The 27,890-nt window shown below is 41.4% G+C and overlaps 1 protein-coding gene across 27 annotated transcripts in view; it reads right to left on the reverse strand.

Annotated features, from left to right (window-relative positions):
* Positions 1-4,214: 4,214 nt before the first annotated feature.
* Positions 4,215-27,890, reverse strand: part of Mybpc1 (myosin binding protein C, slow-type) — an 86,951-nt gene continuing 63,275 nt past the window's right edge. For 9 of the 27 annotated variants that reach the window (XM_006513049.4, XM_006513046.4, XM_006513051.4 and 6 more), the window contains 10 exons: positions 26,885-27,019; positions 23,402-23,455; positions 22,251-22,418; positions 19,421-19,509; positions 17,605-17,800; positions 15,361-15,500; positions 12,218-12,377; positions 10,905-11,041; positions 8,903-9,089; positions 4,215-4,505 (listed from right to left, as the gene is read on the reverse strand). In XM_006513049.4, the coding sequence (XP_006513112.1) occupies positions 4,405-4,505; positions 8,903-9,089; positions 10,905-11,041; positions 12,218-12,377; positions 15,361-15,500; positions 17,605-17,800; positions 19,421-19,509; positions 22,251-22,418; positions 23,402-23,455; positions 26,885-27,019 (1,367 nt within the window). In that variant the 3' untranslated portion in view covers positions 4,215-4,404. Of the gene's footprint in view, positions 4,506-5,490; positions 5,880-7,212; positions 7,272-8,902; positions 9,124-10,904; positions 11,042-12,217; positions 12,378-15,360; positions 15,501-17,604; positions 17,801-19,420; positions 19,510-22,250; positions 22,419-23,401; positions 23,456-26,884; positions 27,020-27,890 lie in introns of all 27 variants that reach the window. The other 18 variants (XM_006513055.4, XM_006513050.4, XM_030244822.1 and 15 more) reach the window with 12 other exon arrangements.

The following is a 27,890-nucleotide window of genomic DNA, read 5'->3' on the forward strand; positions in this document are numbered from 1 at the left end:
TGTTGTTGAGTAAAAGATACTAAAGGGACTGGTTTCTGACTGAAGACACAAGACTAAGTTTTCAGCACAAAGGAAATTTATTTGCCCCAGAGGGACAAAGAGCAGGAATAAGGGACAGGAAATAGAAGGCAAGGGAGAAGGGGAAGGGAACAAGGAGAGGAAGGAGTATTTGTCCTGGACAACAAAGGCCTGCCTCTGAATAGAGAGGAGAAAGACTGGCTCCTAGGAAAATGAGTTTATAAAGGCAAAATGGGAAACCCTGTGTTAGGAGAAGGTGTCTAATTTTGATTTGGCATGTTAGTTAGGTGAGCTAAAGAGGGCTTTTGATTGCTGGACTTCACTACTTTGACAGCTGGCCCTTGGTTGTCAGCCTCTGGAGGACGAAGTGGACAAATAAGGGAATAGACCTTCTGGCTAGCTTTAGAGAAGTAATCTACAGATTCTTATCAAGGTAGAGGAATGGGGGAGAAGGGCAAGGCCTGCCAGAGCCATGTTTAGATATAATTAAGGAGGTTATGAATGGAGAAAGAAACTCTGGGAGAAAGCTTCACAATGTAGACTCTATGCCATAACAGACTTGACTGTGTGACTCAGCAAAAGCAGTCAGCCAGTATTCTCTCTCCTGGCCAGCCGCCCAGCTGTTGTGCCCCCAGGCAGCCTGCAGGGGCGTGCTGCCTGGCTCTGCTACATTGTTCTTTACTGGGTGTATACAAGTTCTAGTTTGCCTGTGTTTCTGAATTAGCCAGACTGCATTTGTGCAAAATACCTGAGTCAGTAATGTTCAGATAGCTTTCCTAATGGGATGGCTCACATTATGTTCATGGCTAGCTTTATGGGTTGTTTGTTTGGTTGTTTTTGGTTGTTTTTTTTTTTTTTCGAGATTGGGTTTCTCTGTGTCGTCCTGGCTGTCCTGGAACTCACTCTGTAGATCAGCCTGGCCTCTAACTCAAGAGATCTGCCTGTCTCTGCCTCCCCAGTGCTGGGATTAAAGGCGTGCACCACCACTGCCCGGCTAGCTTTATGTTTAAAAATTTAAAAATCTCTGGACTATAAAGCGAATTGGGACATCCAAACATTAAGGGTTAATTTTTGCAATCAGCCTGGTCTTGTACAACTTTAGCAAACCTGCTATTTCTGCTTCTGTAAACAAAAGCTTGCTTTGCCCAGACGACCTTCTGCTTGTGCATAGACACAATGTAACATTGTGCTTGAAAGATCCTGACAGAATGTAAAAGGTCACAGAAGCCCTGAAATTGGCAAGATAGATGTCACTGTTAGCAGAACTGGCTTCACTGATTTAGAAAAATAGAGGCGCACAATGCTCTGGCCACTCCTTGAACCCGTGTGTCTGCCAATGTTTTGACCGTTCCTTGAACCCATGTGTGTGCCCACTGAAAAAGCCCATTGCCAGGTGTTTGTGATATTGGTTGCTGAGAGTCAGAAAATCTCCCCAGCAACCACAGCCCAGCCAATCCGGAGTTGCTACACCTGCACCAGTCTCTTTCCTTGTACCCCTCCCATACCCATTTCTTGAAATCCCCTACTTTCCCCCTTCTCCTTTCCCCACTGAGGGCCTATACAAACTGGGACCTCTTTCCCCTCAAGGTTGACTCCTCTACCCCTGCGTGGGATATGAGTCGTCCCCAGAGCTCTGGCTTTCCCCAATAAAGCCTCATGTGGTTTACATCAAGCTTGGTCTATCATGAGTTCTTGGGTGTTCGCTATTGTCCTGAGGCCTGAGCGAGGGGCTCCTCTCGGAGTCTTTCAGTGCTCTTTGCCTTTAAAATCCCCTGACTGAGGAGGCTGGGCAGTGTATTCAGGATCTGTGAGTCTTAGGTGTAGACCTGACACCATTATAGTAATAAAAGCCTCCTCTTTAAAAAAAAAAAATGTATTCATGATCAGAATGGTCAACCTCTGAACAACCCCTTAACACCAACGAACACAGATGTCTGCATAAGGATTTTGCATGACAGCTCTTCGGGGCCCTGATTCCAGCTGCTAGGATAATGAAAATATTCAAAGAATATGTTTGTGCTGAACACTAGAGGCAGAAAAGGCTCCCCCCACCCCTTGTCAGAACACTCGGAACAGCAATGTAACAACTTTTTTTTTTTTTTTTGCTTATTTTGTATTATAGTAATCTAGAGGCAATTTGAAGTATACAGGAGGAAGCATGTAGATTAATGCAAATACTATGATATTTTGGATATAGGAAACTTGAGCACCGGGCAGTGGTGGCGCATGCCTTTAATCCCAGCACTTGGGAGACAGAGGCAGGTGGATTTCTGAGTTCAAGGCCAGCCTGGTCTACAGAGTGAGCTCCAGGACAGCCAGGGATACACAGAGAAACACTGAGTCAAACAAAACAAAACAAAACAAACAAACAAACAAAAAACCCCAAACCAACAAACAAACATAACCTTGAGCATCTAAAAATGTCAGTACCCACAAGGTACTAACCGGAACCACTCTACGGATCCTAGGGGAGTAAGAGACAACCATTATTTCAGAGTGATTAAAGGCCTAAGAGCAAAGTTAGTAGCTAATTGTAATATCCAGGGAGCAAGATTACCAAGCAGTGGGAACAGAAGAAAAAGGACCCATCATAGTTTGACTATAGAGTAGTTTTCTCTGGAAATTCCCAGATGCATAGCAACCACCCAGACCTTCATCTTCCCCTCAGTGAGCCCATCGTCAGCCCAGGGGATGATCTCACACATTCCCATTGGAAATTTGGAAAGGGAGAGGAGGAAATATTTTAAATCTCATTGTAAGATGCTATGGTGACATCTGCAAGCAAAGATGAACTGAGCCCCTGGGGGGAACAACAAAAGAAGGGGGCTATTGGGAGTGGTGGCTAAGAAAATTAAAAATTTAGGTGTGGTACTGTACACTTCTGCTCCTTTATCTGAAACTAAGGAAGAGTGAAGAAGTTGTTCACAAGATTGCGGCATTGTTATATAAGCATTTATCAACAGCTTGATTTTATTTTTTAAAAGGTTAACTAAAATTGACTACTAAGTCTGGAGCTGCTTCATAGAATACAGTACTAGTCCTCCGGTACTAGGACTGGCTGTTTGGGCAAACATGGAGGGCGGGTCTAGAAATTTTTCCTTAGGGGTTGTAGTGGCTATGCCTGGTTGTCAACTTGACTATCTTTGGAATGAACTACAATGTAGAATTGGAAGGCTCACCAGTGACCCTTATCTGGAGGCTTGGAGATAGAAGTTTCTGATCTGGATCTTGGTATGGAGATCTTGAGGCATAGTGGTTATGGATTCCAGAAGATTAAGACAGGGAGATCTCCTAGTTCAAGGTCATCTGGGAGTAAAGGTGTGGTGTAACACACCTTTAATCTGGGCTACACCTTCTGCTGGAGACCATATAAGGACATTGGAAGAAGGGAGTCTAGCTCTTGCTCCTTTGCCTACTTGCTGTGTGGGACTGAGTAACTGCTAGATCCTTTGACTTCCATTCACAGCTACTACTGAACCATTGTTGGGAATTGGGCTGCAGACTGTAAGTCATCAATAAATTCCTTTATTATATAGAGACTATCCATAAGTTCTGTGACTCTAGAGAACCCTGACTAATACAGGGGTATTATGACCCAGGTTTGGTAGCATCTGGGCCTAAGCCTTTTGCCTCAGCTCTGACTGAGACTACAACTCCAAATGCATAGCAAATAGAGCATTATTTCAGCATACATACTGCAAACTTATTTGTTCCATTTACTAAATACCTTTTCCTTTTTCTTTTTTAACTGAAAAGAAAATGCCTGAAAGGTAAAGTTGTGATAACTCTTATTAAGTTCACATGGAAAAAGAGGGCATAGACCCTCATGTTAAGTAGGTTTGTGTGAACCAAACAAGCCCACTTAGAAAAGTTGATTTAGAAAAATGTATGAAAACTAACTTTAGCGTTTCATGCCTCACCTTTAAGCCCAGCACTCAGGAGGCTGTGGCAAAAGACTCGCCATCAGTTCGAGGCCAGCCTGGAGCACGCAGCAGAAGGGCAGTCAAGAGAGACAGATTTTTTTTCAGGATCCCATTATGGAATGTTGTGATTTCTTTACTCTGGGGGAGAGAGAAGTCTTTGGAGATGGCTATTATAAAATGAAATAGTGGCTTTTCCTTATTATACAGTTGGCTTTTTACTAAGGTACAGTGAACCAGGCAAGACCATAGTGAACAAAGTAGGACAGCACAAGAGACTTTGTTTGCAATTTTTAATTAAGCAATCTGTGCAAACAATTATTATATTTTTTTTTTACTTTCTTCAAAGTTAGGAGGAAAGAAAGAAAGTGACCACACTTGGGGGCCTGGGAGAAAACCAGAAAGTACTATCCATTTTCAATCAGATTTCAAAGCAGTGGGTGTGTCTAGAAGCAATGCCCTGCCCTCAGTATTCCTCGGGATTGCTTGATTGTAAGTCTCGCAAATAGGAATCAATTATGTTTGGAGGCACGCCTTGCAGGAGGAGCCTGCAGAAGGACAGCCCACCTAGGGAAGACAAAATGGAAAAAGGGAACGTTAAAAGCAGCTATGTAAAAGATGACAAGAGAACGCTCCTGCACTGGCTGCCTACAAACGGGGTTGGTTTTGTTCTTGTTAGCTACAGGAATCACACAGTACCTACTTGAAATCTTGTCCTGGTTTTAATGCATTTGGAATATAAGGCACTTGGCATCTCGGGGGGGAAGAAATCAAGTTCCTGGCAGACTCATAATAATTTACTCCTCTACCGTTGTTAAATCTCGATTTAAATTCCCACCTGTTGGAGAGAGCACTGCTCTTTGAGAGAGAGGTTTGGGGAACCCTCCATGTATGATGGAAAGGTTCTGACTGAACGGCTATTAGTCAACAGGAGAGCCATTTCTTAACGTTCTTTTTAATTAAGCACAGATAATTGTGATTCAAGCCCACTGGGAAGGAAAAAAAAATATTCACTTTAACTTTGGCCATCTAGGGGCTGGTGAGATGGCTCAGCGGGTAAGAGCACTGACTGCTCTTCCAGAGGTCCTGAGTTCAAATCCCAGAAACCACATGGTGGCTCACAACTACCTATAATGGGATCTGACGCCCTCTTCTGGTGAGTCTGAAGACAGCTATAGTGTACTTATGTATAATAATAAATATTAAAAACTTTGGCCATCTATAAACTGTGCAAAAAATACAACTAATACCTTCTGAGAGTGAGAGAAATGCCAACTAGTATTTCATACCTACCTTCTGAATTCCTGTTATATAGATATATATTTAAAAAAAAAACAACAACCTCAGAGTGTCATTCAAGAGAGAACCCATGAAGCCAGAACTCTGCACTGCCCTTTAATGAATGCTTCACTTGCTTAAAAAAAATTCATGACCAGACAAAGCAGCATGCTGTTTGAACATTCTTAAAACTTCTTTGATGCAAATTTGAGAAACTCATTCTCCTTAATAAAAAAAACCAAAAAACCAAAACAAAAAAAAAAAAACAACCAACCAACCACACCACATATTGGTAGAAATGATGCCACGTATATACAGGTCCATTCCTTGATGCAAAGAATTCAGAATGCATGGGGATCACTCATTCGTTTTCATGGACGTCAAATGCTCTGAGCCATGCTCTGCCGCATTCAGTCACTCGCTGCATGTCAAGGAGAAATGGTTGAGAAGGATCAGTAGTGGATGTTAGTTTCAAGATCCAGAAATACAAATTAAAGCTAGGAGGTTAGCAGGTGCTATTTCCACTGGGTTAGGGAATGAAAATCATGCCATACTCCACAGGCTCGGTATGGCTTATGACATTCATAAGCTTCATATGCTAAGGCCATATGAAAGCTTACCTTGGGTGACAATATACATTCAAACATCCTTACTGTGCTACGACTAAGGGAGAGAAAGAAAGAAAAAGAGAGACGTTGTAAGCATTAATAAAGTGCTGATATCAAAGTTGAGTGTATGTTGAAGGTGAAATTACGGTCACAACGGTGAGGTGATTTCATTAATCCTTAGTCGGGTGAAGGGCAAAGGAAAAAAAAATAGAGTGAAGGGTGTCACTTCAAGAGGATCATTAATGCATAAAAAATTAATAATACGCATCACCACTTTGCTAGAATAGGTGGCAAAGCTAATCTGACTAGTGCATATTTATAGTAAGAGATTCCAAACCGTTAGCTTAAAAAAAAATACCCTACAACATATATATATCGTGTTTTTCAACAAAAGAAAAACATAGGCAATATTTAACAATGTTAGTGTTCATATATATATGTTGAAATTCCAAAAGGCAAAATTATCAAGTGTAAATATTAAACTAGTATATTTTATAATATTCTATTTGGGACCGATGGTGTGGGACTAACCTAAGTCAGGCCTTAAACGCTAGCTCCTGGGTGAGTGTGCTATAACCTATAGGACTCCAGAGGAAGAACTCTGATATTTTATAGTCTCCTCAGGGCTGCCATTACCTCTAAATTCAGAAAGCAGATACTGTAAATTCAGGCCTAGATCTACGTTAGAGTTTGATTCTGGTGGTTTGCCTCAGGGAACTAATTAGCTCTTCCAGTGAGAGCGAGTTATATACCTATGACCGCTTTTTTGTGTAACACATAGGGCCCTCAACGTTTCCTTTCTTCTAAGTTTATAAACATATGAAGTAATTGGGATACCATAAAGATATCCAAACTGTCCAAGAGAGGAATAGGTTAGATATTCTTCCAATGAATTTAGAATGGGAAAAAAAAATCTTACATCTGAGACTCCAAATGCCACACCTGCTTTTGTAACCTCCACCAAGAATGCACAGAGCATGCGCTCTTCAACTTCAGGTGCCCCATTTCTAAACTTCATCACGGATATAAATACCCTATGCTGTAAAACTATATTCAACACATCTTTCTCCATTTGAAAAAATGAAAACATTAGGCAAATGTCCTTTTTTCCAAAGGTTTCCTCAAATGTAGCTTTCTGACTTTACAGGGGGAGCTGGTCTGGTACTTAAGTCTTCTGATAAAAGATACAGGTTTTACATTAATTAATAATAATATTCTTGGATAATTTGCCTTCCTCGTTCATGGCATAAACACTGTATGCCATGAGCTTCTAAGAAATAACAGTTAAAAGCAACCAAGAAAAATCAAGCTTTACATGCAAAATGCGTTTTCATGTAAGAGGAATGGAACGGAAAATGGAAGTATCCAGTGGGGTGGACTTATTGAACCTGTTGCTGCCCCTCCAGGGAGACTGGCTGTCCAGGGGTATTTACTCCTTGATATATCACTGCAGAATTAGAATATTTGTACCATATTTATTTATTCTCAGTTAACATTCTTACCTTTCAATACATAGCTTAACTCATTTAAGTAACCCCTTGTCAGAAAACAATCCAACAACAAACAGTCTCAGCTTTGTTTTTAGGACCAAAAGCTTATATTAAGAGAGCGATTACAGTTGATAACTTATCATGATTTTTTTTATAAAAGAATACATTCTTCTCTTTATTAAACCCAGTCTTTATTCTGTTTCCTATAAAATTACTCAGAGCAGCATAACATTTGCATGCAAAATATCACTTGTTTGCCTAGAAGGCTCCAAATACTGAATCGCTTAGGAGACTACCATTTTGTGCTGTGCCCTTAACATTTCGTTATTTTCAAGGCATGAATTTTTGACAATTTTTTATTTTTTTGCTTCTGGATGCTAGAAATTTATCAATGATACCTTGATAATATCAATAATACCCTGATGTTAAAGCTAGAAGTTTAGGAACCAGATAACTTAATGAATGTGGCCTAAATCATCACTTAATGCTAAGAAAGCAACTAAGCGTAGTGGTTACATTCGTAAGGTCTTTCTCAGTAGTAAGTGAGCTGTGGAATTTTTTATGAATATCATAGGCCCTGTGTTTATGACACAGAAATATCTCTCATCACTCAATTCTGAGTTATTGTCTACCCAAGGATATAAACATAAGAGGAAGAATATACACTATAAGAGGAAGGAACATTATAAGAGCATGTCATTGTTCAAGAAGTTTCCTATATTCTAGGCCAAAATGAGGAGGAAAAATTTCTTTAAAAAATACCTTAGACATTTATTGTGACTATAAGATGCGTATTTACAAAGCCATCTTTTTAAGTTTTAAATTCTAATTGTTTCATCATAAACAGGGAAAATAAAATATTTCGGTCATCAGAGGAGAGAAATAAAACAAAGAATGAGAGAAAAGACATTGTAATCATGTTGTCTGATATCTGGTGATATCCCAAAGTGGGTTTGGTTGTTAAGAAAAACTTTAGGATAGACTGTTGTCAATAAGAAATGTGATTAAGATCATTTATGCTAATATTTTTCTCCTATATAAATCCTTATGTGGTTTTCTTGGGCTTGTATTAGTTGTGGCATTTCTTAAATGGAATATAATTCTTCTGTAAAAATTATTTAGTATATGAGTATATATGTGTGTGTATATATATATGTATATATATATATATATATATATATATATATATATATATATATATATATGTGTGTAGTTTCACAGATTACTACAAACGGTGTGACTTCCTTAACTGTGGTTTCACTAGATAAGCTCTTAACTAGGCTTCCATTTGCAGATGCACTGTGTCACTGAAGCAATACTGTTCTTATTTTATTCATTCTCACAATGCTGCCCACCTCCATTCACTGAAATTAATATTCCTTTAATTAACAAGAATTTTAAAAACTACTAAAGTAAGTTAACCCAGATAGTCAGGTATCTTAACAAGCATGAATACAGAGGCAGAGGTGTCCTGTCTGTCCCCACCAATTCAGCCCTGTGACTTCATATCGTCTGGATTTTGCATTCCAAGGTCCTTTAAGCCATCTCCTTTATCTTAAGCCTACAGATAAGTTCTTAGTTGGCGTACCTTTCACCTCCAGTTTGCATTCAATCTCCACCGTCCCGAGGTCATTGACTGCTTTGCAGCAGTACGTGCCTCCGTCATAAGGACTAGGCTTGCGGATCTCCAGGGTACAGACTCCTTGGTTGCTGAACATTCTGTATCTTGGGTCATCCACAATAGCCACTTTGTTTTTCATCCAGGTGATTTTGGGCTGAAGTTCAGATTGAAGAAAGTCAAGTCAAAGCCTACGATGTATGAACCATATTAGGAGACCCAGCAGTGGGATTTAAAAGCATGGATTGGAAAGAAAGGGCATTTAAGAAGGGCAGCTGCTTCCCTCCTATTTGTCTCAAATCCAGTTCTATTTCATTAGCAAGAGACTAAGTGGGCGGCTCTAAAGAAGCAAGCTGGGATTGTTCAGAGGTCAGCTTGGGGCACTCTTTGCAGATGGATTGTTGCCTTCCACATTACTCTACATGGGTACAGAGTGTTCAATGATAAGATATTGAGTTCTGTGCCTCTATTGTCTTGCAAGTGTGTTTGTAGGTGTGCTGGTTGTGAAAATCCTTGCACAATGTGCACATCACACCACACTGTGTGCCTTGAATTCATCAGTTGTTTCCAGATGTTAAAACTTGATCTACAGGTTTATGCTGTGAGTTCATTATAAAGAGTGTGCTGCAGGGTAGTTTTTCATACAATACCCAAAAGGCAACATGATCTTCAGATTGTCTCTAATTCTTCATAGGTTGTATGAGCCTCTCCCACCATTTCCCCTCCCCTCTGACATGTCTACCATCTCACCATCTAGGGATACAAGATCAGTTCGGACTGAGTAACACAAGATCAGCAACAGACTCATCACCCAGGAAGGTGAGTCTCTGTGAGTTGACCCTTAGTCTATATTTTAGGCATTGCTCTTCCCCACCTTCCTACTTATTCCTTCCCTCTGGAAACATTCCCACCCTACACACGATTGCTCAGAGACATGATCGCTCAGACGCTCTCAGATCCCAGAGTGGGAACATTTTTTTTTTTTTATCTTTTATCCATTCCTCTCCCTCCTTCCACCTCTCAAATGGGAACATTCTTGGAGGCTCTGGGGTCTTGACCTTTTACTACCTCCCACCCCCCAATGCTATTCCTGAAGGGTGGCATATAGCATCTTCCTGCTGAGACTCCCCAACTGACAGCAGCAGCCTGAGCCTTCCTCCTAAACTGGGGGTTAACATTTCCTTATTGCCAGGTGGAGGGACCCACGCCACATCTGTTTACACATTAATTCAGTACCTTCCTCCCATGCTCCTTCTGGCTTCTCACTTGAACATCCCCCATTCTGCCCAAAATAATAGGCCACTGTTACTATGTTTCATTCTAGCGGAGTTTTCAAATTTTGAGATTACTTTCTCTGGGTGGCACCCAGGGATACAGACAATGATGAACACCTTCTCCTGTTACTTTTCAACACCAACAAGACGAAACTTGAAAACATTTCTAAATGTCCTAAGTTGGTTTTGATACCTTCCTTTTAGCAGAGCCCAGTTTAGATGTATAGTATAGTATGTTATAGAGCTCTTGGTGAATGTCAAATCCCAGTACACACTCTCTATTATGAACCCATAGCACAAACCTGTAGATCAAGTTTTAAAAGCTGGAAGCAACTAATGAATCAAGAATGTGTATGTTCAAGGCACACAGTGTGTACAACACCACCACCTCCTTTTTCCCAGGTGAAACCACACCCCATTTGCTCCCCTCTTGCTTCTGCTGTGTGGTTTTGTTTCTTCATCAGCTATCCACTAGATAATAAAGACATATACCACGTTCGTTACTACTACATTTCAATATTATATTTATCCAGAAATTCCATCTTTCTTCACTCCCCAGCCCTAGAAAGACTCGAATAGGAGTTGGGAGGCCTGTTTATCTTTTTACTTACCCATATAACATGGCGAATATAAAAGAGAGGCTTTGGAATCAATTTAAGTAATTCAGTGTCCCTTAGGAATTAAGTAATTCATGGTACCTTGGGATTTCCTCGGACGCTGCAGTTCAGGGTGGCATTGTAACCAGCGATGGCATAGGTGTTAACCAAAGGTTGAGTAAACATGGGGGCCTCTGTGAAATTGAAGTCTTCGTACACTGGATTTTTATAGATCTTACCTTAAAAATGAGTATTAAAAGATGTTTAAAAATGGAAGTCAGCTTGAGAGTGTGTTATTTTTAGCATCCTTTACTTATGAGTAAAACTTTCTTCTCAGAAAAGCACGAGCCAATGCCACATGTCGTTTATTCTGATGGGGACACACACAAAGCAGGCCACACCTGAAGCAGAAGCTAAAATAGTTACGAGACACTAAACCTAGTACTGACTGGCTGTGGTTGTCTTTCTGAGTTTCTTGATCAAAGCTATGTCCTAACGTGGAAATTCCAGAGAAGGACTTTGTTGGGGGCTTGATCTGATGCTGTGTACACACATGCTGAATTCCCAATCCCAAAATTCAGTGGCCCTCAGGAGAATGCATCCTCACATACACCTGATTTGTTGTGTAAACCTTGCTCCCCAGTTTAAAGCTATTGGTAAATAAAATGCTGGAGCCTGTCTGTGATTGGGCAGTAGAAAGAGAAAGGTGGGACTGGAGAATCAAGTGTGTGTGTTGGGGGGGGATGGTGGTGGTGGGGGGTGACGTTCAAGAGAGACCATGGAGGAAGAGGTGAGGGAAGAAAGAGAGGAGGAGAAAGGAGACAGGGAGAGGAGGATGCGGCCATGAGAGAAGATGGACCAGGTGCATGTGGCTGGGGAAGTGCCCTCAGGGTAAAATGGTAGAGTAGAAATAACCCGGGTGAAACTCAGGAAGTATCAAGGGACAGGACTGATGACTGGGGTGTAAGTTAGAATAGTTCACAACCTGCTGGATCTAGGATTACTGCTAAGTAAAATACCAGAATTTTGTGTCTTTTATACAGACTGGCAAATAATTCATTTACAGGACTTGAGAGCGATTGTAGAAACTTTAGAGGAGATCTCATGTAAATGCTACATTGAAGGTATTAAAAACAATCAGAAAACAAGAAATGCGCCATCTTTCTTATCTGTGTGACATTCACCACCTATAGACCCAGCAACTAGAACCTGGAATGAATTAAATTTCTAAGCTCTATAATAATAATGTAATTCCCCTAGAAAACACTTTACCTGTAGAACTGAAGTTTTACTTGGATAGTATTACCCTGATTTCCCAGCACGCTCATCCTCACCCCCGTTCTTCCTATCTTCTCTTTAACTCTCTCCCCGTGAGTCCATCAAGGTTTCTGAATGTCCATCCACTCCCAACTCACCGTCCTTGGCAATCACTGCACTCTCCTTCGTCATAGTTGCATCCTCGCTAAGGCCGCACATGTTTTCAGCAAAGACCCGGAAGTAATACTCGTTCCCTATGACCAGCTCAGTAATGGTGGCGTTGGTTCGGTGGTAATGTTCAATGACGGTGAACCATTCCTGAAGGGAAAAACAAAATGATTATAATTTGATGAAAATCATCTATGGATTGGAACAAAAAGAATGTGTCATTGATTTTAAAAAAGCATTAATTTTTATATGGAGAGCAATGACAATCTACATTTGTTACTATATTACTTATCTATAGTTGTTTGCAATTTAGTCTTCATCTACGTATTAGATTCATATCTACTATTTTTTTTGTTTGTTTTTTTTGAGACAGGGTTTCTCTGTATAGCCCTGGCTATCCTGGAACTCACTTTGTAGACCAGGCTGGCCTCGAACTCAGAAATCTGCCTGCCTCTGCCTCCTGAGTGCTGGGATTAAAGGTGTGCGCCACCACGCCCGGCTCATATCTACTATTTTTATATTTTTCCTAAGTCCATAATTTCTGTCATCTACTTATCTATGCATTAGATTCATATCATCTACTATTTTTATATTTTTTATAAGCCCATAATTTTTGTCATCTACTTATCCACTCATTGATTTTCAATCTTTTGTGGGACAAAATATAATTATAGAATTTAAGTGATAATTTTACTGTTATGAGTATTAAAGGAAGCTAAATAACTAGAGAAAAATTTATAGTATCCAATACATTTGTTTATTAATCTAGGTTATTTTAGCTATCACCTCTACCCTGCCTATTTCTCTTTCTGTATTATTTGTGCCATTTTGGTTATTCTTTATTACTTTAGCCTGGATGTTTTTTCTCATAACCCTCAAATTCACACACACACATAATTTCTATACTTGTTTGATCTCCCAACTCCAGTGGATGCACTGTCAATATAAACCCTGCCTTCTTTCCCCACCTCACAGAACCTATGGCAGTACCTGGCACCTGGTAAATTCAATACACAAAGTAAATATTGAGTATTTAATGGATGAGTGAATAAATAGGTTAAGACACTTAGTATGATCCTCCCCATACCAAGAAATATACGTTCAAAGCTTAGCTTCGCTGCCAGGCGAAGACCACACTATCTAGCTTGTTTTATACTAGAGAAAGCACACTTGCTAACAAAAACATGCTTTCTAAAGGAAAAGCATTTTCCTTGGAATTTTCAAGTCCATCGTTATCTATAGATTTTGCATAATTTAATACCAGAAGAGCATAGCTATAAAATCTTTACTTACAAAACTCTTTATGCAAACCTCTAGCCTAGCTTTTTTTTTTTTAAGATTTATTTATTTTAATTATATGTAAGTACACTATAGCTGTCTTCAGACACTCCAGAAGAGGGAGTCAGATCTCATTACAGATGAGATTACATTGTGAGCTACCATGTGGTTGTTGGGATTTGAACTTGGGATCTTCGGAAGAACAGTTGGGTGCTCTTACCCACTGAGCTATCGCACCAGCCCACTTCTTTTTTTTTTTTATATATTGGCTCGTCATACGGTTTTATGGCTTTCATCTTGCCTTGACTGATGAGTACCCCATGAACAGGAATTCTCTCTCTCTCTCTCTCTCTCTCTCTCTCTCTCTCTCTCTCTCTCTCTCTCCCCTCTACTCCCCACCCCCACCCCCGCCCCAGTGGATACAACAGTGCTAACACATAGCAAGAGGAGTAAAAGGAGTGAATGTTTGGGTCCCCATAATAGAAATGAAGTGGGAAGCCCTGGGGATGTGGGTGAATGCTGGAACCTGCCGGGGGTTAGCCTGTCCCCTTGAAGAAGCATTGGTAGAACAAACACCTTCTGGTCCTCAGTCTGTTACTGCTGAAATGCAAGAGAAACATAAGGGCTGCTCAGGGTCACCAGGCAGTCACATGGAAAGTCCTGGCCCAGCTGGACTTGGCTGGATACCTGAGAGTAAGGTGCTGTAAAAGTAAGATGGGCCGAGAGAATATGCAGACTGGGAGGGGGCCTCGACAGAGCCTGGTGCTTCTGGGTTCTCTGCTAACATTAGGATCAAGGCCTAAGAAGATCATGCATTGCAGAAGAAGTCTGAGACGTCTAGGCCTTCTTGCCAGGGTCACCCAGCAGTCCGTCTCTCAGGCTGTTCAGTTTAGATGAGAAGTGTCACTAGAAATGTCAAATCTCATTTTGTCACGCTCATGTAGCACTTGCTCAGGAAAAAAAAAAAGGCCATACTAAAACCAGTATTAAACATGATTGCCTTTAACTTTAACACCCCAGCCCCTTCTATGAAGTCAGCATAAATTCATGATCTAAGTTCTTGCTGAGGTCTAAATGTGTAATGCACAAAGACTTTATACCATTCACTATGATGTTTTATTATGACAATGAAACATATTCTATTCCAATGTGTGTCCAAATATTCATTCATTCAATCTCTTACAGGAAGAGGGTATATAGCATATGGATTCTATACAGTAGGAGAGTATAGCATAGGAATTCTTATTCAGCATTTAGCACAGAAATTCTGTTCACCGGCAAGACACTGATTCTTCCTGAGCCCCAATTCCCCATCTATGAAAGATAGATTGCGATAAGCCATTGTTCCTACAGGACTTCATCTTGAACACGTCAGGCTGGTTGCTTTCTCAGAGCCTTAGTGCACGATGTAACTTTCAGAATCTTTTCTAGTTGATGACTATCTATTTTTTAAAATATTGGTTTTAAGCCCATACTGTGTAATGTTTATTTCACAAGGAGAAAGCATTGCATAGTGGATATTTATTGACTGAAGAACAAATTTCATTTGCATTTCACTACCTGCGTTGGACTGTCTCTGTCTCATAATAACCAGACAGTATAAGGATTTATACCTTTATTTTATAGATAAGGAAATGAGAATCAAGGAGGTCAAAAGGCTGGTTGTGCACACACAACTTAAGAGGAGGCACTGGGATTTAATTCAGCCCCAAAGCCCCACCTTCCGGGCCCAGCTGTATCACTCTTCCATGTTCCCTGCAGTCTCTACCAGAGAGACCTCATGACATGCCTATTACAGCCTATTACAGCTGATGGATCTGACTTGGTCTGATGTTGGATCAGAAGCCAGACTTACCATGCTTTTCTTGTCGGCCTTCTGGATGGTGTACCCTGTGATGGCAGCATTCCCATCGTCCTTTGGTGGTGTCCATGTTAGGGCAACATTCTCTCCCCACACATCTTCAATAGTCACAGTCTGGGGTGGACCTGGACGGTCTGTAAGATGGATTCATGCCACTGTTGTGAATTCATGTTCCCATCCAGTCTACACCCTGCTACATGATTATATCTTTTTTTTTTTTTTTTTTTTTTTTTTGAGACAGGGTTTCTCTGTGTAGCCCTGGCTGTCCTGGCACTCACTTTGTAGACCAGGCTGGCCTCGAACTCAGAAATCCGCCTGCCTCTGCCTCCCAAGTGCTGGGATTAAAGGCATGCGCCACCACGCCCGGCTACATGATTATATCTTAAAATGTCCTTTTTCTCATTACAGGAGCATCACTTCCAGACTCTGCCATGGGATCTGCACACAACTTGTGCTTCCTTCATCTGAGTGGATTCCAGACAGGGCCAAGGGCATAGAGCAGTCTCATATTCCTCTTAGCTAAGAAGACCCCTTAAAGTTTTATTTAAAGAACTTCAGGTTTCCCAGAGGAAGTGTGTGTTTAGTTAGAGAACCTCAAGTCCCAGCAAATTGACTGGAACAAAAAAAAAAAAAAAAGAAAGATTGGAAACAAGGTTTCTCTTGGCACTGATAATTAGCTAATTTTTTTTTAAGAATGGGTAATTTTCTTTCTTATTTATTTATTTATTTATTTATTTATTTATATGTAAGTACACTGTAGCTGACTTCAGACACTCCAAAAAAGGGTGTCAGATCTCGTTACAGATGGTTGTGAGCCACCATATGGTTGCTGGGATTTGAACTCATGACCCTTGGAAGAGCAGTCAGTGCTCTTACCTGCTGAGCCATCTCACCAGCCCAGTTAGCTAATTTTTGTTTTACTTTTTAGATATATGTGATCTTAAACTCAGCATCTTTTTGCCTTAGCCTTCTACATACTAGAATTACAGGCATGCATCACTATGCTGGTCCCTTAAGCTCTGTTCATGTGTGTGAGCAGTATATGCGTGTATGGGTGTGTGTACATGTCAGGGATGGGGAGATGCACACATGTGGAAGCCAGAGGAGGGGATCAGGTGTTTCTATCCACCTTACTTCTTTGAGGTTAAGAGTCTCTTTCTGAACCTGGAGCTACTGTTTTTTAGCTTCACTGGTAGGTGGGAAGTTACAACAAGCCTGATCTCTCCTTCCAACTCAGTGCTGGGCTTTTGGGTCCATTCAGGACCACAAGTGGCTAGCTCTGTGGGGTGTGTGGCTAGCTCTGTGGAATGCTGGGATTCAAATCCAGGTCCTCATGCTTGTGTACCCTTGCTATCTGAGCCGTCTCACTAGCCCCCACCCCCCACCCCAAACGTTCTTGCTGACACTGCAAAAATGACAGAAGCATTTAAGCAGGAGGCATGGGCTGCGTATAAAGATCCCTCCCGACTCTGTTTCCCTAGCTTTGAACAGCCATAAGAACTGATCTATTTATTTTCTATAGGTACTGACTAGTGCAAATGATCGACTCCTGTGGCTAATTATGTGACTTTTGTTGATGTTTCTTTCTTTACATTAGGGAAAGTCTTCACTCTTTACCCAAACCTTAGCGCTAGCTAGTGAATTGCAGGTGTGTCAAGGAATATTTAAACTGTCTAGAAGATGCTATGCCTTTTAATACAAGGATCAGCGTAAGAAATTCTTTATCATCAAGGAATTAGAAATTATAAAGCAATGATGATGGAGTTCACTGAAAGTATGTCCACTAATTACCTTATGCACACATCCCAGGCCTCCTATGATTAATACGTGTAGTCAGTGAAAGTTATTTGAAATACTAATAAATCTTGCTGCCTATTTCTTTTTAAACTGCTTTTCTCTTCTTTCTTCCTTTTTTTAGTATGTGTGTATGTATGTATATATGTATGTATGTATCTATCTATTTTGAGACAGGGCCCCACTTTGCAGTCCTGGCTGTCCTGGAACCCACTGTGTGGTAGACAAGGCTTAAATTTGGAGAACCTCTTGCCTCTGCTTCCTGAGTGCTGAGATCAAAGGTGGGTACCACCATACAGAGCATCTCTTTTTTAATCTTAAAGATATTTTTTGCATAGAACAAGCCTATCACATTCCTATCTCACCCCAAATGAAGAAGACAATTAGTCCTCTGACTAATTGATTCCTTTGACAGAATGTTCTAGTTCTGTCCTGCAAACTTACCAACAATCTGGATGTCGATAGAGGCATTTTCCACGTATTTATCCACTTTGACCTGCAGGTCGTACTTGCCCGAGTGGCTCCGCTCTGCTTTCCGGATGAATATGATGGTATCAGTTTCTGAGTTGCGAATGTTTATTTGATTCTTGTCAATTTCTTCACCGTCCTTCTTCCAGGTCAACTCTGGTCTTGGTTTACCCTAAAGTGAAAGATGGAAAAGTTAAAGGGGAGAAAGAACATTGTTGCAAATATATGTGTGTGTGTGTGTGTGTGTGTGTGTGTATATATATAATATACATGTGTGTGTATGATTTTAACAACACAGAAGTGATAATGGCCTGACTTATTCTAGGTAAGAATGGAAAATGCCACCACTCTAACCCAATGGTGGGTGACACGGCCAGCAATGCCACTTCCTGTAGATTGCCTTCTGTGTGTCAGGTGCATGACATCTTTTCCCTCAGCCTACTCAGGAATAAGTATCATTATTCTCACTGGTTTTGAAAGGGGGATTCAGTGACCTCCCCCCCCCCCAGGCTTTGAAGTTAAGAAACTTCTGGAACTAGTTCTTGAAGGTAGATCTGTCAGACTTCACAGGACAGTGTGTAAGAGCGCGTCCTCTAGGACCCTGGGACCTATACTTGAATCTAGGCCACTTAATGTTGTGACCTTGGGAAAATTGTTTAAGCTCTCTGTGCCTCAGTTTCCCAACCTGTAAGACAGTAAACATAGCAGTGGTTATAAAGACTGGGGTCTCTGCAGACAGTCCAGGTATTTAGCAGTATCACCCAAGGCTAATGGGCTTCCTCTGTACAACGTTTCTCCTCTCAGACTGGTCTGGAGTCTCACCAGCTACTGCCACTATTAAGAGATTATAAAATGATAACGTTATCCATAGGAACAAGTTTCCACTTCTTTTGTTAATTTTTTTTTTCTTTTGAGACAGAGCCTTGTGTAGCCCAAGATAGCCTCAAGTTTCCTGAGTAGCCTAGGATAGCTTTGAACTCCTTCCTGAATTCCCTGCCTCTACCTCCTGAATACTAAGACTACTGTATGCACCACCACACCTGTCTTGTTTGTTCATATGTGGATTGGCTGTCTTGCTAGTGGCCTTAAAATCACAGCAATCCTCCTGCTTCAGCCTCATGCTAGGATGCTAGGAGTACAGGCATGAGCAGGGTATGTTTCTCTCTCTCTCTCTCTCTCTCTGTGTGTGTGTGTGTGTGTGAGAGAGAGAGAGAGAGAGAGAGAGAGAGAGAGAATATGAATGTATTTGTATGTGTGAAAGTAAAAGACCTAAGTTGATTATTGTTAAAAAAAGAAAAAAGAAAAAGAAAAAAAAAAAAGAACCAGGTTAATCCTATAAACAGCAGATTCTTTTACTGGAGCAATTATTTCACAATGGCCATGTATTTGAGTTAGTGACATCAAGATTTCAAAGAAGAATTCTGCTTGGCTGGGGGCCATTGTGGAAATTAGGAGAATATTGTTTTGTTGAATATGAGAACTTGGTGCACACGGATCAGTGCTACAGATGGCTGGACCACAGAGACTTTTCAGGCATTTCTTCCTTCCCTTCCTCTCAGATATCCATCCCTACCTGCCCTGTCCCGCCCTGTCCCCACCAGGTCTTTAGGCAAGACTAGGTCTCTGTGTCCTGCAGAATTTAAATCAGACAGTTGTATGGCATTTTCCATTATTGACCTCATCTTTCTGGGGAATTCTGAAACATGGTGACCTTCCAGGCTAGAGCATCTTGCTCTATCTTCTAAACACTCCATCCCTGAAAAGACACTAATAAGAGGTGTGTGCATTTTACCTGAAAAGGAATCACCAGATTGACAGCTTCTCCGACTCTGCGGATGTAAGTTTGCTTCAGATGCCTTGGGATGCGAATCTTTGGTGGCTCTGGGGAAGGATGGAGAAGCAGAGTTGTGCAGTCAGTGTAGTTCCCTGGAGGTGGCCTTGCCTGAGCAGAATGGCATGATGCTTGCTCATAACTCATCCTGGTGTCACGTCTTTTAACACACAATCCTATATGTCTCACTAATACAACCCTACATGTCTCACTAACACAACCCTACATGTCTCACTAACACAACTCTACATGTCTCACCAACACAATCCTACATGTCTCACTAACACAATCCTACATGTCTCATTTGTATATTTAGCAAATTTGGTCCAAAACGGTTTTCTCCAAGTACAGATGTCTATTTATTTAATTCTTTTTTAAGATGCATTTTTCTGGAGTTAGAGAGCACTCAGCACTGAGGAGCACCTGCAGCTCTTCTGCTGGGTCTTGTTTGATTGCCAGCACCCACGGTCTAACTCACAACTGAAACTGCCTGCAGTTACAGGAGATACAGTGCCCTCTTCTGGCCTCTTTGGATACCAGGCACAGACATGGCATCCTGACATACACGCAGCCAAAACATTCATAAACACAATATAAAATAAATGATTAAAAGGGGGGAGGGTTATTGGAGAGATGGCTCAGCAGTTAAGAGCCCTGACTACTCTTCCAGAGGTCCTGAGTTCAATTCCCAGAAAACACTTGGTAGCTCACAGCCATCTGTAACAGGATCTGATACCCTCTTCTTGTGTGTCTGAAGAGAGTGACAGTGTACTCAAATGCATAAAATAAATAAATCTTTAAAAAAAATAAGAAAGAAAGAAAGTGTTTGAATACTTAGAGAATTGGAAGCCTAGAAATCCCCCTGCCTCAGCCTTTCAATTAGCTGACACCAAAGGCAGATAACACTATGACTACCTTCTATGTATGATTATTTTGGTATACGTTGATCATTTGGAAACAATTACTATATAAAATTGTGCAGATCTTCCAAATGCTGACATGTTTTATCATATAATATCTTAAAATTTTTATTTGTTGATATGACTGCTGGATCAGTATTTTTATAAATATTCAAAAGCTGTCAAGTCCATAATGATGGTGTTAAGTTTTTCAAATTTCTTTTTGCTTGAAAGCTCAAATGTTTCTATGAGCAAGTTGACAAGAGACACTGTAAATTGCATGCCTTGAATTGATACTCCCATCCCATTCGTTTATGAGAAAAATCTCAAGATGCCTCTCTGGGTAAAGGCGCTTGCTAGGCAAGCCCGATGACCCAAGTTCAATCCCTAAAGCCCACGTGGTGGAAAGAGAGAAAAAGAGTCATGGACTCAAGAGCCAAGATTAATACAACTGACATTTTTTTTTTTTTTTTTTTTTTTTTGGTTTTTCGAGACAGGGTTTCTCTGTGTAGCCCTGGCTGTCCTGGAGCTCACTCTGTAGACCAGGCTGGCCTTGAACTCAGAAATCCATCCTACCTCTGCCTCCCGAGTGCTGGGATTAAAGGCGTGCGCCACCACACCCGGCTACAACTGACGTTTCTTATGTTGGGTCAATAATACTCTAAGGCAAAACTGGGCCTTAGAGCAGCTTTTTAACTGAGCACATGGTGGTGGGAGACAGGTAGCTGTCATTCTCAGTGGCACTGACTTGATTCATGCAAAGGCACAAATGGCTTCATTTACATGTTGCTTTATACCATCAGTGCAGATGCGAGTATATTAAAAAGGGTTGGAATGTATCCATGACATCATGAAAATGGCTGTGGCCCTGGAGGCCCAACTGAGCTTGAGGGTGGGTGTAGTTCCACCAGAGTTGGTTTAGAGAATCTGGCCAAGTCAATTAACTGGCCTTCTGAATACTAAATTATACAGCCCAAAGCTGACCCTCCTAAACTGCCTTAAAAGCAGGGTTCTTTGAATTTTTAACTTCTAGGAAGCATTCAGAAACTATGGAAGGAATGGCAGCCCAATAAATCTAAAGAAAGGGATGAGTGAGTGTGTGTGTGTGTGTGTGTAGTGTAGTATATTTGAGTGTGTGTATGTGTGGTATGGTATGTGTGTGTGTGTTGGTGGTATATATGTATGTGGGTGTATGGTATGTAGTATGATATATGTGTTGTGTATGTATGTCTGTGTGTGCATATTTGTGTGTGTGTTGTGTGTTTGTGTATGTGTATGTATGATGTGTATGTGTGGGTTGGGGTTTGTGTGCATGTCTGTGTGTGTACATTTGTGTGTGTGTGTGTGAGATGTGTTTATGTGTGGTATGTGTGTTTATGCACATATTTGTGTGGTGTGTTGTGTGTGTATATAGCGTAGTATGTGTGTATGTGTGATGTGGTATATGTGTGGTGTGGGTGTGTGGTATATGTGTGTATGGTGTAGTGTATGTGCTTGTGTAGTATGTGTGTGGGGGGAGGTTGAGTATGTCTGTGTGTGAACATTTGTGTGCATGTGTAGTGTTTGTGTCTGTGTGTGTATGTGCAGTGTGGTGACACACACACTTGGTGACCTTCCTTAGGATGATGCCCATTTGGCCTTTGCTGGTACTTTGTTTTTTGAGAGGGATCCACTAGCCCCAATGATCTGCCCGTCTCTGTCTTGCCAGCACTGGGATTACAGCAGGACACCATTCCTGGCTTTCTTATGTGGGTTCTAGTGATCCAGCTCAGGGTCTCATGCCTGCAAAGGGGGCTTTACTGACTGAGCTCTCTCCCCAGCCCTAGAAAGAGACTAAAGAGTAAAAGCAAATGATGGGAAAGGTGGACTAAATGTGGGACCCCGTCACCTACCAATGATTTCCTTCACAAGGATGGGCTGAGAATAGTACTTGGGCTCACTAGCCCCAGCCGCGTTAATAGCCTTCACACGTACAAAGATCTTCGCATCCGTGGGCAGACCATTGATGGTGAACTTGGTCTTGTCGATCAGGTCTGTGTTTGCAACTATCCAGTCCTCAGCTACAATCAGTCAAAGACAAAGAAAAGAAGCAGGAAACGGTGTTTAGTGAGAGAAGCCATCCCAGGCCATCACAACCAATTCTAACTTAGCATTTCATTCATACTTAGATCCTTTGGAAAGAACAGGGTCTGGACTAGACTCAGGTTAAGACTATTTTAATACCTGAAAAATGTCCCCAAATGGCTAGCATAAACAACAGAAAGAATTAAATTAGACCCTGCCATTTTTGAAAATAAATAAATAAAAGCTCTTACTTGGGAATCAAGCACCCTGAATAACAGTAGCTGTTTCCAGTAATTTTGCACCAGTTTTACTCAGACGTGGTTCCATACTGCTTGAGATCATTTTGATATTTATGCATTGATAAGCTTTAACGTTCAGAAAGACAGGAAGTTGCCCTTCTTAGGAAAGAAAGGCATTAATCTTGCCACATGGTCTCCTTTTATTTATTGCCTGTTTTATTATCATGAAGCTTAATATGAACGTAAAGAATCTGATCCTATTCATTTGCACTCGTGAAGAAAAGTCAATTCTATCTCCACAGAAGCAAAGAGGCTTGTGAGCTGATTGCTGTCTCCTGTGTTGGCACAACCTTTCTCTCTCAACCAAAAACTGGATTTTCTTTTCAGCTATTGGTAGTGCCGTTAGAGCAACTCTTTCACTGTGAGCACATGGTGGCAGGGAGAGAGGGAAGCTGTCATTCTTGGTAGCACTAACTTGATGCTATAACATCAACAGACTTAAAACCCAGCATCTAGGATGGACAAGTATTTTGGCTTCTAAAACGTCAGAAATAACCACTGGTGGAAAAAAAAAAAAAAAAAGAAGTCTTGGAGCCAATGAGAAAGTCACCCTTTTCCCCTCAACTCTAGGGACTTCTGTGTGGAGGTCATGGGGTGGGGGTGGTCCTTCACGTAAGGTCATGGAACATTCCCAGGTATGGTTCAAAGAGTAAGTCCGAGAGCTTCGTAGAATACGTTACCTGGTAGATCACAGGCAGTCTCCCCATTTTCATTAGACTGTTTTGCTGATGTACCTTTGAGAATCCGTCAATAAATTAATTAAAGACACCCACTCTCACACCAGAAGAACATCGTATCAGTAGTCAGCATTCTCTGTTAGTAAAGTATGCAAAGTAGGCAAAGAGACGTTTCTTCCAAGTAGTGACGCAAGAGACCAAACGTGTTAAGGGGAGGCAGGGATTCTCCAGAGAGACACAGCTGATTCTCTAAGGCCTGTGGGTTTTGTCTCCAGGCGCCTGCCCCAGAGAAGAAAGGGGCTAAGAAAAGAGGAGAAAAGAGACTGAGATACCTCCACAGGTGGGAAGAAGAGCTAGAGAACAAAAGACCTTGAAGGAAAAGGAAGGCTCGCTTCTGGAATCTAGGGGGAACAGCACACAGCAAACTGTCTGTTCCTATCCAGTCCCCTAGGGAACATCACGCTCCCGTGGCGGGGCTAACTCATCAAAGTCTAGGAGGACACTTTAGCACTTTACCACACAGGGCACAGCTGAGTCTTAAGACATCCTGAGTGAAAATGGGTGTCAGCCCCAGCAGCCCAGGGTGCAGCTCTGGTTACTATGACAATGAACTCTGCATCAAGACAAAAAACAAAACAAAAACAAAAACAAAAAAACAAAAAAACTGACCATTCCAATGCCCCTGTAGTCTATGCGAAGGGGCCACAGGATGGCTTGGGTCTTGTCCCAGTGGTTTGGAATGATGTACCTATTTTGGTACCAAGGTGATGAATTGGGACAAGGAATCTAGAATGGCTGCCCTTTGGAAACCCCTACCCCTTCCATCCCTATCAGAACTATAAAGCAGGTTTGGCATCTTGACAGCCAAGAGGGCATGTGGATGCTAAAAATTACCTGCAACTTTGAAAAAAAAGATACATCTTTCAACAAACGGTCTGTTTGCTAGTCACTGTGCTAGTTTCCCAGTGAAGACTCAGTGGATGGGAAAGTGAAACAGAGGTGAGCAACAATCCGGAAGAACAAAGGACAGATAAAAGAGAAAACAAGATGGGAGGGGAAGAAAAATAGCCCATCTCCTCAGGCCTGAGCTAAGCTAACTCAGGAGAACAGAAAGAAGGATGCCTGAGGGTGGGGGAGGGGATATGGAAGCTGTTTACTAATGCATGAGGTGTATTTTAAGAAGAGGATGAACTGAAATGAAGGAAAAAAATAGGAATGAAATGCTTCAGGCATTAAAAATAAAATAGAAAAGACAGAATGATAATTTAAAAAATGCACACAACCTTATATAGAAGACTTCTTTTTTTTAGAATAAACCTGACATATCCAAAAGCATTAAACACTTGAGAAAATTAGTTCTGGAGAATAGCAGCCATTAAAAGAGAATGAAGAATCAGGCAGCCACATTGAGAAAACAAGGAAAGACAAGGAGAAAGATACGCGTTATGAAAGAGTTTCCATAGAAAGCTAACTCCGACATGTTATGTGGCAAATATATACATAATGACCGTGTACATATACATATGTATATCCTCGTATACATATATATCTACACAGACCACACACAGATGACGTAAAATACAGTTCGTTGTATTTTATCTAAGGTGGGTAACATCAAAATGACAGCCATCTATCATTTTGCTGTATCTTCTTACGTTTTAAACCTATCAGAAAGAAAAGAGTAAAGAATTTGCTCTGTTTCATTCACATACAGAAGGCTGTTGTTCAGAGGCCTCATGACATAAGGTTAAGAGATCCTGCTGGCTGGGCTGTCTGAAAAGCAGAATGCATCGCCCAGGATCACCCAGGACAGCGGGATGCAAATAAGCCATACTCAGAAAGGCTGGAGGATTTTCTTGTTGAATAAGTCACAACACCCACTTCCCTGGCTGTGTTAACACTGGGCCTTTTGCTTTGCTTTTATCATCCCCCCCCCCCCCCCCCCACTTCCCATGCTGGTTTTGGATCAAGGGCCTTCGGAAGCTTGGAGAGAGCATATCGAAGCATATCGAAGTAAAGAGACCCGGAGGCACAGGGTGCTTCATCCCTATCTGCACTTCTTCCTGAGTGGCAGCTGTCACTTCTGCCAGGGCCACGGTGCACACTGGGATTTCAACAGTTCCTCTTCATAAGTTTCTTGTCCATAGTGATTGTCCTCCGGGGACATCCATCAGTGTTTACATTCTTGATTCCCAAATGTATTGTTTCTTTGCTTCACGGGGAACTTCAGTGTGAAAGTTTGGGTTACAAAGAATGGTTTTAGAGGTTGATTCTTGGTCTTTGTTTTGTGGGACCTCAGTAAGCTTCTTTGGGGAGCTGTTGGCCTACTGTCAACCAGAGAGGACTAAGTCTAGAGCCAGGCTGTTTGTCTTATACCCCTATTGTCCTCCCTTCCTTCCTTCCTTCCTTCCTTCCTTCCTTCCTTCCTTCCTTCCTTCCTTCCTTCCTTCCTTCCTTTTTACTTCCCTTTTCCTCTCTTTTCTTTTCTTTTGTTCCCCTCTATTTAGGCTAGAACCCGGAGCCTACCACACTTTAGCAAATGCTCTACAAATCAGCTATACCCATAATTCTTTTTCAAATGTCATTTTCTTTTTTCTTTTCTTTTTTTTTTTTTTTAAGATTTATTTATTATATGTAAGTACACTGTAGCTGCCCTCAGACACTCCAGAAGAGGGAGTCAGATCTCGTTATGGATGGTTGTGAGCCACCATGTGGTTGCTGGGATTTGAACTCCTGACCTTCGGAAGAGCAGTCGGGTGCTCTTACCCACTGAGCCATCTCACCAGCCCTCAAATGTCATTTTCTTATGGTCATGGTAAGCAGGAAATAAAAACACTAGGCAATGAGTGAATGTCACACCTTTTTGGTTTTGGTTTCCTGTGACATTTTCTTTTTCTCTCTTTTAGTTTAATCGGGGGATGGGGTGGGGTGTTCTTTGGGCTCTTTTCTTTTTCCTCCAAAATTTAATTTTCATTTTCTCAAGCCTTAAGATAAGTTACTGCCACATGCTGAACGCATCACTCTCTCTGGGATTTAATCATATTTCCTTAAAAGTAAGAGCTTGTTTTTATTATTCCTCTCTTTAAGAAGGAAGGAGATGCTTGTTGGTTGGCTAAATACACAGTTTCTCCCCCTGTGCTTGCCCATAAATAGACTTCCACTGCTCAGTGGCATGCTGGAGCTGCACCCAATCTAGAAATGGATGTCCCCGAAATTTTGCCAAAGGACCGTTGTCCTATGCCAGCACAGTGGTGATGACTGGCTTTACAGCCTAATTAAGAATTTTTTTTTTTTCTGTTTTAGCATCTACATTTGTAGCGTTGAATACTAGAGGAAATTTATATTCACCTACATCTTAGAAAGATGACCTTTGGCTTGGTGTCATTTTCCACAAGAAAGCGATGATTTCCCAAGTAAGACAAAAGAAAGGGAGGCATATCTCACCTAGCGCTGACGGTATTCACTGTAACATCTAGGTGTACTTACTTCCTTCAAAGCAATACTCTAGCACATAGCCATCTAAACCTGCTGCGCCAATCTGATCTGGGGGCCTCCACTTCATCGTCACAGACGAGTCAGTCACGGAGTCGACAGCCAGAAGAGTAGGAGGGCTGGTCACAGCTAAAAAGATGGAAGTCAGAAGATGCAGCCATGAGTATGGAGTCACGACAGGCCACCTGTGATAAGACAACTGGGACACCCCTAATAAGACCTGTGGAAGCTCTGGGTCTTACCAGTACCCATTGAGAATGCCCGGAGCCTGGCCACGTGTAAGCCAAATGTTTGATTGACAAGAGTCTTGGAAAGACTGCCACACTCTTTCTCCAGTTTGAAATGTTTGTATGAGAGGCTGGGCAGCCAAGGAGACTTAGAAAAATTAATTTCGGGGATCTAATGATCTAGAGTAAAACTCCCATAGGCCTATAATTTTAAATATTTATCATTTCAAATTATGTGTATATATGTGGGAGGGGTTATGGACACATACATGCAGGTGTCTGGCATTCAAAAGAATTGTCAGATCCCCCAGAGCTAGAGTTACAGACAACTGTGAGCTTGTCCCACGTGGATGCTGGGTCAGACTCAGGTTCTCGGCAAGAGCAACACCTGCTCTTAATCACTGAGCCGTTTTCCCAGCCCTTAGACTTGGACTTTTAAAGCACACTCTTGTACTGAATTTCCCATTTCTTTCTTTTTTCTTTTTTCGGGGGGTGGGGTGATAGGTGAAGCCAGGGGTTTCTCTGTATAACAGCTCTGGCTGTCCTGAAACTCACTTTGTAGACCAGGCTGGCCTTGAACTCTCAGAGACCCATATACCTCAATCTCCTAAATGCTGGAATTAAAGGTATGCACCACTATGCCCAGATGAATTTCCCATTTCTTAAGAAACACTTTAATACAGTAAAATAGTGGAGGCAGCTTATCTTTCATTTGACTTCCTTGAACATTTTGTGGATGCTTCCTAGATAAACTTAAGATACAGTCATAAACT

The sequence above is a fragment of the Mus musculus genome, chromosome 10, assembly GCF_000001635.26.
Source record: "Mus musculus strain C57BL/6J chromosome 10, GRCm38.p6 C57BL/6J".
Lineage (NCBI taxonomy): Eukaryota > Metazoa > Chordata > Mammalia > Rodentia > Muridae > Mus > Mus musculus.